This window comes from Malus domestica, chromosome 04, assembly GCF_042453785.1.
Source record: "Malus domestica chromosome 04, GDT2T_hap1".
Taxonomy (NCBI): domain Eukaryota; kingdom Viridiplantae; phylum Streptophyta; class Magnoliopsida; order Rosales; family Rosaceae; genus Malus; species Malus domestica.
This window is the reverse complement of record NC_091664.1, coordinates 1,593,668-1,604,555: the sequence shown is the minus strand read 5'-3', so window position 1 is coordinate 1,604,555 and position 10,888 is coordinate 1,593,668. Positions and strand designations below refer to the sequence as shown.

At 39.5% G+C, this 10,888-nt stretch overlaps 1 protein-coding gene across 1 annotated transcript; it reads left to right on the top strand.

Annotated features, from left to right (window-relative positions):
- The first annotated feature begins 1,711 nt into the window (after nt 1-1,711).
- Nucleotides 1,712-3,990, top strand: LOC103443426 (putative pentatricopeptide repeat-containing protein At1g12700, mitochondrial). Its single transcript, XM_008382266.4, has 2 exons — nt 1,712-1,893; nt 1,978-3,990. Exons 1-2 carry the CDS (start codon nt 1,851-1,853, stop codon nt 2,925-2,927), a joined length of 993 nt encoding a protein of 330 aa, XP_008380488.2. The 5' UTR covers nt 1,712-1,850; the 3' UTR covers nt 2,928-3,990.
- The last annotated feature ends 6,898 nt before the right edge of the window (nt 3,991-10,888 follow it).

Sequence of the window (10,888 nt, the reverse complement as noted above, 5' to 3'; positions counted from 1 at the left end):
ATTTTCTGAGCATACCCTTGAACACAATTGATGTCTCTATAAAAGAAGAGGCAGTAGAGCCACTTGTTCAAAGATCGAAGAGGCACCGCTCTCCGAATTTCAAAAGCCAGATTTTCCTGAATAAAGTTCGTTGGTATTTTTCAGACGTAATCCCAACTTTTTCAGATGTCGCGTGCAATTTTGTCAAAGATCTCTGACAAAGTTGAAAACGCGTAAATCTTACTGTTCTATTTACACCACAGTTGCTGACAAGAGTAAAAGCACAGCACCACCACTTGCTATTGAGAAATCTCTATATATGTCGACCTCTGTTCTCCATAACAAGGCAGACCCACAACACTGCAAGAATACCTAACTCTTCCTCATCTCCGAGAATGCATCTTCAACATAGCATCTCGAAATACTCAGTTTTCTTCCTCTCCGAGAATACCTCTTCAAACATGTCACACCAGAGCAAGATTATCACATATCTTCAGGGACCAGAGCAAGATTATCTCATATCATGCAATCTCCCTGTCCTTTCCTTTGTCCATGTTCTTGCCTGCGAAGACAAGGATAAAGAAAGCAATATGTCGAAACCTCCACTTAAACTCCCGGTAAGGAACCGACTGCCTGGAACCTTTCCTGATTGCTTACCTAATGTTGCTCTCGAGTAGTCATCTTCAACGGTTGGAGCTGGGTCTCCAGTCACCAAGAAGTGATGAACCATCCAAATGCAAGGGTTGCACTCCACTCCGGCATTAGAGGGCAAATACTGCCGGAGAAGATGCCACACATGCATGGGGGAAAAGCAGGGAAAATACTACTTAAGCAAGGGGAGCAAGTAAGGAAAGTAAAAATGATACATTGAAGCATGTGGAGACAAGCGCAACAAACGCGTGCTGATTCATCCCTGACAAAACTGAAGATCACTTGCCACATGAAGCTCCTCATGGTCCAATTTCATTCAAGATCAAGCATCGAAGGTCCTTGAAGAAATCACAAGTCCGATTCAAGATCAAGTGTTCATTACTCTTGAATCAAATTCCGCTCCAGATAAAATGAGTAAATTCCGATCTTCAATGCTAGTCTAGCAGAAAGTCCTACAACCCAGTTCAAGAAAAAGGCTGTGGAAAGTTAACAATAAGTAAAGCAACTCTTTTAGCATTTCTTCTTACTAAGAGACTAAAGCAGAACAATCAACGATCAACCTAAATGATTTGAGATCAGGGGGAGATACTCATCACGGGGAGCATCCAAGACAGATCAAGATTTTAACGAGTCAATCGAAGACTTGTGGCCATCCAAGGGGGAGTGTTGTAAATATTATGTGGATGGTCCACATGAATAGTTTGTTACTATTTATGCACAGTATTTTCACTATTCATTTGTGGAAAATTTGTAAAGTGAATAGTGCTTTCTTTTGTTTATATAAAGGAAGAAGATGAATGAAGTGAGTGAAGTTCACGGGAAAGAAAGAGAGGAAGGAAGGAAGAGGAAGAGAGAGAAGGAAGAGGAAGAGAGAGAATAGAGGAAGATGAGAGGAGATAATAGAGAGAGTTATCTTTGTACTCCTATTATTTCAGATTATAATGAAAGCATCACAGCTGCCCCGAGGACGTACTCCAGTCACACTGACTGTAGAGGAACCTCATAAATTTTGTGTCTTGTTTCATTTATTCCACTGCACCCACCGTCGATTTTACAACTGCATATTTTATGTCATCAGCATGGGGGTGTTGTTTTTCAGAATACAGAATCAGGGTTTGAAACAAGAACCAATTGAAGTCAGTTTCTTCTCAATTGCAGCTTGATTCCAGAGAAGGATTGAAATTCATAGGATTTCATGAACTGGGCTGAATCTGTGGAAGATGAAGATAAAGGTGATAACCACGAGACTTCCTAACTCAACAGGTAATCCTTCATTCATTTTTACCTTCCTGCACAAAAAAGATGGATTTCATTCCGCTGCTGGTAATGCTAATGCTACTAGTACAGATAGATTCAAACAAACCCATTTGGAATCGGACAATTTGATTCAAACTCGATGCAAATCTGGAAAGATTAGGAAAGATGAAGCATTGGGTTACTTCGATTCCATGATTCAAACCAAACCCTTGCCCTCTATTTGGACTTTCAATTGTTTGTTTGGGGCACTCTCCAAGATGAAGCAATATTCTGCTGTGGTTTCTATGTGTAAACAGTTGATGGGTTGCGCTCAGTTCCGACTTGATGTCAGTACGATGACTATGTTTCTGAATTACATGTGCCGTCTTAACCGGATGGACTTGGGTTTCTCTGTTTTAGCAATTACCCTTAAATACGGTCTTCAACCCAACGCTCATTCTATAAATACTTTGCTCCATGGACTTTGCAAGAATAGTTCTCTAGCCAAGGCAATGGAGTTCTTCCAGGAAATAGAAGAGAAGGGATACACATGCGATGAAATCACTTATGCTACAATAATTAATGGGTTATGCAAAGCTGGGAAAACTTCTAAGGCACTCGAGATACTAATGAAGATGTGGGAAGATGGAAGGTTGAAGCCCAACCAAGATTGCTACAATCCCATCATCGATAGCCTCTGTAAAGAAAGACGAATAGGCGAGGCCTTGACCCTATTTCGAGATATGATCAGCAAAAATGTTGTACCGAATGTTTTCAGTTATGCCACATTGATTCATGGGTTATGCAACACGAGCCGCTGGGAAGAAGTGCTCTCTCTTTTTGGAGGAATGGTAGATCAAGGAGTCAAGCCTAATGTTGTCACCTACAACACTCTAATTTATGCGATGTGCCAATCGGGGAGGTTTGAAAAAGCCAAGAGCTTCTTGATTTGCATGCTTAACAGTGGAATTTCGCCCGATGTATACACATATATGTTCTTATCGGCCGTCTTTGCAAGGAAGAAAGAATTCAAGAAGCACTTACTCTGTTGGAAAATATGACAACGAAAGGCATAAAGCCTGATGTTGTCACTTTTACTTCCTTGATTTCTGCATCATGCAAGTCTGGTAACTGGGAGGAAGGTGTGAGGTTATTCAAAACCATGATTGGTTATGGAGCCTTGCCTAATATTGTTACATACAGTGCTGTTCTGGATGCTTTATGCAAGGAAGGGAAGACAGCAGAGGCACTGAATCTTGTGGAAGAAATGATCAGTAGGGGGAAAAGCCTAATGTTGTGACTTACAGCTCCTTAATTAATGGATTGTGCCAGACCAGCCAATGTAGAGAAGCGACAAGGTTGTTTAATAGAATGCTGGATGAAGGTATTGCCCCAAATGTTAGAACCTATAATAATATGATAAGTTCTCTTTGCAAGGAGGGGAGGACGGAGGAAGCCCTCAGTATGTTAGAGTTAATGACTCAAAGAGGTCTGGCACCTGATGTTATCACTTATAGCAGTTTAATCCATGGCATGTGTCGTACAACTCAATGGGAAGAAGCCACAAGGTTGTTTGATGATATGGTAGGCCGGGGACTCTTGCCTGATACCGTTACTTTGGTAATACTTTTGGATGCTATCTGCAAAGGTAGGATGACAGAAGAGACTCACAAAATATTTGAGGCAACAATTGAATACGGTATGAAACTTGGTACAATAACTTGCAGTATGGTGGTTAATGAATATTGTTTGCATGGCAGAATGGATAAGGCGAAGGCGTTCTTGAACTTAATGGTGGTTATGGGTTATGTGCCTGATATTGCTTCCTATAAAACGTTAACAGAATAGGTGAAGCTTTGGAGCTTGTTAAAGAAATGATCCAAATAGGATCGATGCCTGATCTAGAAATGCAACAAACTTTTGGGCGTTTTCGTCCTAAAAGGCATATTGGATTAGCAGGGTAATGCTCAAATTGTCCAACACATATATATTTGTATCCTGATTATTGACATTGTTGATGTTCCTTAAACACAACCAGCTATATGATGTTTTATACAATCTGCAGACTTTCGGTTGAGTCTTCCTGTGGAAACATTTCTGTGGGCTTTTAAATGCTTAGAGCAAGATGGAATTCTATTCCATTAACTGAAGATGGAATAACAGGATCAAGGGTAAGTACGTTTATCCAAGAGAGTCCACCCAGACAAGTATGCTGCTTCTGAAAGAGCTGCCCTCCATTTGTGGATCTTGTCAATGTTATCCTTATTTTTTTTTTTTTTTTTTTTTTTTTTTTGTTACCCTCCACCACCCACACAAACACAAACACACACACCAGGTTTCGAACCTGGGACCTAGAACTACCCCACCCCTTACCCACACCCTCACCACTAGGCTATTTACCCGAGGTGAGCAAGTCCATCACCAAAGCAACCGTTCTGATTTCGCACATCCGAGGGACTCACCTTGTAAAATACCAGTACCACCATTTGTTGATTTGATTCCTTGCAGTCAAGGATCTTAACAAGTTCGTCCAAGCATCACCTTGAGGAAGCATAGTTTTTGAGAACACAATGACAGAAATCCTCGATTCTTCAATCGCTTTTATGAGCTCTGTGGATATTTCTACTCTGGAGGTTTTCTTGTCAGTGACATTATTTTACAAAGAAAGTTGAAAAGGAAAATTACAAAAGCACCCAATACCTTGAGAAACACGATACACCACCATAATCAATATTCATCAATTCGAAAATAATATAAATAAAAAATTGCATTGGACATTCACAATGTAAAATTAACATTGAAAATCCGAAATAAAATCGAAATAATTAAAGTACATAGGTTTCCTCTTGTTCTTTGTTTGCTTGGCACGTGATCTGTAAGTAGTCAACTAATTTGGGCCCTATATTTCCGAGCCCAACATAAATACCTTCTTCCTTGTTTTTTCCTCTTCCCCAAAGTGACTAGTTTAAAGAAGTGAGATATGCTGAATTTGTGTAGCCAACTGAAACAGAAGATGAAGATGAAGAGGATACCCACAAGACATCCATCTCTGGGTAATTTTCCTTCTTTCCATTTTACCATTTTACCATTTTGCAGAATACAAGTAGTGCATTTCACTCTGATGCTGTCAATGTTGTCCTTAAAAATAAGTGTCACAAATCAATGTGATCCTTTTGTCATGTATAAACAATTGATGGGTTGCGCTCAATTCCGACCTGATGTCTGCACCACCTTGAGAAAGCATAGTTTTCGGAGAATACAATGACAGAAATCCTTGACTCTTCAATCGATTTGAGGAGCGTTGTTGATATTTCTTCTCCTCTTGAAAGATAATCATCCATGAAGGTGTTAATTCCTTTTTTATGCAAAGCTCTACACAAATGGCCTGTGAAATTGTAGCGCGTGTCCTCGCCTCTAAAACTCAAGAATACATGGTATTTCCATGGATTGGTGAAACAAGGAAGAGGAAAAGAAGATGAGGCAGCTGCTGCTGCTGCTTCTTTAGCCATTGAAGCCAACCAGATGATTGTTTCAATAGAGTTTCAATTAATGTTTGACAAGCTACATGATTCATAAGTATTAACTTGTTCACAAATTAATAGTTGACTTTGGAATGAGAAGTGGTGACGAATGACGATGCTTCTTAGGATCGACTTGGGAGTCATGGACGATGATATTTTCTTGTCCTATGCTCTCCTCCTGACATTATCTTACAAATAAAGTTGAAAAGGAAAAATACAAAAGCACCTAATACCTTGAGAATCACGAAATACACCACCGTACTCTGCACAGCATGTAGACTTATTTTCGTTTCAGAAAAATCAGTTTTATTGCCAAGTGTTTTTCAAAGAAAATATTAATTTTTGTTCACTGATTTTTCATGCGCTTTGATTAGAAATCAATTATGAAAATGTGCCTTGTGATTTTCATAATTGGTTGATTTCCAAAAATCATTTCATTACATACATTTTGCATGATCACGTTAGTATCCTGCAAAGTTCGAGGAGACAATGATTGACGGCCCATTAGTGTCATGCCACTTCCACTCAAAGGTTGAAGAGAGATCGAGTAGCAAAGGCGTGGAGACAAAACTGCCTTCTAATTGAGTGTCTAGCAAGATGAGTTTTGTAATTCATTTCTCTTTGTGTTTGTCCTGGCTTGAGAGCCCGAGGATTTTTCCAATTGTGGGTTTTGCCTCGTTAAATCCTACATCCTGTTCACATTTTATTTATTGTTTTAACTGCATATAAGTATGATAATTTGATATGTATTGTGGTTGTGAAAATTAAATTGAAAATTGAATTGGTTTTTTAACTTGGAACCTATTCACCCCCTTTTGGTTAAACTAGTACCCATCTTAGAACTTTTAGTTATGCTTCTTGGATTTGGCTTTGCTTATTGGGGGATTACTCAATGTTATTTTTTGCTTGACTACTTTCGGGGTTTAGAATGTGAAACAAAAATTATAGTTTTAGAATGAAACAAAAAAAATTTAGTTGGATAAGTACGCAGTAATTTGGTGATTTGATTTAAAAAGTTTGATCTCCCTGACATTATCCTAAATCGTTTTAGTGTGACTGTCACAGCCCGTCCCGAGATTTTCTTATCGGGAGCGTGAAATGACTGAATTACCCTTGACGGGTATTAAGGTATGCGTGTATGTGACATTAATTAGACTTAAACTTTATGAACTTTGGAATTTGCTTATGTGGGATTGTTGTGTGGTTAGGGAATTAAGATGAAAAATTGATGATGTGGTTTGGTGTTGGACCACACACACACACACACTCCCTGCTCTCTACCTCTCCCCCGTGCCTCTCTCTCTCTCCTCCCTCACGACTTTCTCACTCTCTCTCACCCTCGAACATACAGACATCACCAAAACCCTCCAAAACTTCGTGGATCGAAGCAAATAAGGTATGATTCTTCATCCTTGTGATGTTCTGAGTCGATTGGTACTAGTTTTAGGAAGTGAAACCCTCAGAATCGTTGTGAAACCCTAACCCCGAAAATGTGCAATGTTCATGCACATGTGAAATCTTGCATTTCAGGGAATTTCAAGCTCACAGTGAGCTTAAGGACATCCTCACGAGCTTCGGGGTACTTCGTTGGTGATATTTGGACGTCGGAGGACCGAGAACGGAGGTTCTTAAAATTTCCGAACTATCGTGCTTCCCCAGGTAAAATCTAGTGAATTTTAGACCTTGAAACTTGTCCATCGTGATTCTACATGTTTAGGGCTTCATTTTGATATAAAATTCGAAGAAAACGGTTGAGAAACGAAGGAGAACAAGAAATTACAAAACTCACCGGAATCCGGCCACCGGAAAAACCAGTCTGGCGACTGGCTGAGGAAGATGACGCGCGTGGGGGCGCGTAGGTCCGTGCCACCCATGGCGCGTGGGGGCGCGTGACAAGCCTAAAAATAATTCTAAAAATTTCTCGACGTCCGTGACGTCGAGTAGGTCGATGTGGTATATTCATATACCCAAATTGAGCATCGTATAAGAAGTTATTTCGAATTGTTGGTTATGTGTTTAAATTAACGTTTTTATAGTTATTTCGCATATAGGTGACACCTATCCCGAGGATGAGCGCATCCAGGGACGTCACGGGGGTTATGACCCATCGACTTACCAGTGAGTGGGCAGTTTTGTTTTCGTATTATCTATATACTAATGTTTTTCCCAGAAAATGCAATTATATGAATATATGTTTTAAATTGACATGCATGCAATTGTTGAGATATTTGAATTGATAATTGAGGTATATATATGTGAATTGACGATGTGGACGCACAAGTGAGTTTTTACATTATTCATACGATTTATTTTATGTGAATTGCATTGAAAGCTCATAACATGCACCCTAGGTGTTAGTGCTTATATTATTCACCACACCGCACGCTCGCCTTGGATCCAAGTAGGTGGATGTCGTACAGACCATGTGAGGGTTCCGACATGCTAGTCGTATAGATCACTAGATGTGATTCCGACTAGTGGGTGACCTTAGTTATGCGCGCCGATGATTGATGAGAGAAGCACTAAAGCGTATTTATACACCTTTCATCGTACAGACTACCATACGTAGTTCCGAGTGACGTGCAGAGTTGGGCCGTATAGGTCACTGTGGTGACTCCAGCTGAGTGGGATGTTGAGCTATAGAATCAGCCATACAGGACCACTGTAGGGTATCCGGTTGATTTATTATTTCACCTGATTTATATCGATGCATTCATATTATATTTTGGCATGGCATGGCATATTCTTTCTGAGATGTTGTGTTGATAGATGGTGAGCCGAGTTGATGATTTATGTATATATATGTTTATATACTATTTTTCTGGGAAAGTATACATGTTTTACGGTGAGGGGTTATAAATGTTTTGAATGAAATGTTTTGGAAAATCTTTGGTTTTACTGACCCACTCATCTTTGTTTGCGCCCCTCCAGGTTCTAGTTAGCAGTTGGTGGCTCACAAGGTCTTTTTTCGGCATTCTGACAGACGTTCTGCATGTAGGACTCACCTGCGGGTGTTGTACTTTTAATTATAGTCCTACTTGACTGCACTTGAGACCTACGCTCTGAATTTGTGTGTTTTACTTTATAACTCACTCTTTTATGCTAGTAGGTTATTACTGCTAGTGATTGGTTTAAATTCCCTGCATATTTTATTATGTCTTGCTTCTGTGTCGCACTTTTGGCTACGTCACGCTCACGTGACGGCCAGCACGCCTTGATTCTCGAGATCGGGGTGTGTCAGTGACTCAAAAAAGTCATTAAAAAGCAACTTACATATATAAGTACACAATAACATGGTGTAATAAAATATATTTTGGAAAATAATGAACTTACAAACCAATCACAATACCACTACGTATTTTTTTAATTTTTTTTGTTTGGAAATTCCTAATAGAAAAAGGGCAATTTAGGTATTATGAAAGTTTCGCTTTTTTTGCCTTCTCATTTCATTTATGCTAGTCCTCTTGTCACATGTTTACACGTGTGACAATTTGTTTTCTATTTATTTTATTAGTTTAAATTTAAAATTTATATTGTTTAAAAGAAAAAAAATAAAATACATCAACTAAGTAGTTTTCTTTTCTTTTTTTAAGTAGACCAATATCATTAGTAAGTTAAATGTTAGATTAGCTCTCGAGATGAGCTCCCGACAGAGTTCGAATTCACGTCGTCATGCAATAGCACCACACATGTTCACTACTGTGATAAAAGACCACTCATGTGCGCGAAGTAGTTTTATTTTGTATTTTTATAGTTTTTATCTTTTTAATTGAGTTGTATTCCTTAAAAAAAAAAAATTAATGAGCGGTATTTATGAACTTTTTAAAAACTTCACCTTTTTAGTCTTATATAGATATATAGAGTATAACACTGTAAATTCATGTTGCATATATTTTTATGTCATTGACACAAGATTTTGAGGTTGCAAGCAAAATCCTCTTCACCAAGGGTGTTGTTTTTCAGAATACAGAATTAGGGTTTGAAACAAGAACCAATTGAAGTCAGTTTCTTTTCAATTGCAGCTTGATTCCAGAAAAGAATCAATAAATATGGTCGCCAATGTTGTACTGCAAACACAATGGCTAACATCTCTTTGTCGTATGTGGAAAGAGCAAGGTTGCGGCCAGATAATGCTCTGCTAAGATAAGCGATGGGATGATCTTCCTGGGTTAACACGGTGCCTATGCCCACACTTGAAGCATCTGTTTCGACCACAAACTGTTTGTTGAAATCAGGAAAGGCAAGAATTTGAGTGGATGCCAAAGCCTGCTTGAGCTTAGTGAAGGCCGCAATGGAGTCGGGTGTCCATGTAAAGTTGTCGTGCTAAAGCATTGTGGTCAGGGGCTTTGCGATCAATCCGTAGTGATGAACAAATTTATAGTAGTAACCGGTGAGTCCTAAGAATCCCCGAAGACCTTTGATGGATGTCGGTTAGGGCCAGTCAATTATGGCTTGGATTTTGGAAGCATCAACTGATACGTCGTTGCCCGAAATAGAATGTCCCAAGTACTCTATTTTGTTTTGGCCAAAAGAGCATTTGTTGAGCTTCACTTTCAGGTTGTTAGTGGAAAGAACTTGGAAAACAATCTCCAAATGGGATAAGTGAGTATTCAAAGATAGGCTATACACAAGTATATCATCAAAAAATACTAACACAAACTTACGCAAGTACGAACTGAAAATGGAGTTCATAAGAGCTTGAAAAGTAGATGGTGCATTGGATAAACCAAATGGCATTACCATAAATTCGAAGTGACCGTAGTGTGTACGAAATGCAATTTCGGCAATGTCGTCCGTGCACATCCGTATCTGGTGGTAACCGGAACGTAGGTCGAGTTTGGAGAAGATCGAAGCACTATGTAACTCATCCAAGAGCTCATCCACCACCGGGATTGGAAAACAATCCTTAATGGTAGCATCGTTTAGTGCTATATAATCAATGCAAAGGCGCCATGACTCATCTTTCTTTTTTACTAGGAGGACATGGGAAGAGAATAGGTTGTTGTTGTTTTGAATGACACCAAAAGAAATGAAGTTTTGCACTTGTCTCTCAATTTCAGCCTTCTGGGAATTGGGGTAACGATATGGGCGTACGTTGATGGGTTTGGTATTTAGGAGTAATGGAATCTTGTGGTCTATTAGTCGGGTTGGTGAGAGGCCTAAAGGAAGGCAGAATAGGTGTTTGTATTGGGATAAGAGGAAGATGATTGCAAGGTGGGTATTAGGGGGTGGGGAAAGCGGTGTGTCGGTGGGTAATTTGGGGTGAAGTGGTGGGGGGGTTAGAGGTATCTGGAAGTTGGGTTGAGTGGCACGGGTTAAAGATGGGTTGGGCTATAGTAAGGCCTTGAAGGGTGTAAGTGTGGCCCATTGATGTGAAAAACATGGTTTTGTTCAGGAAATGCCAGCCAATAAAGCCTAGGGACTTTAGCCATTCAGCCCCCAAAACTAAACCATACCCAGGGATGTTGAGTAGGAGAAAGGAACCAACTAGGGTGTAATCT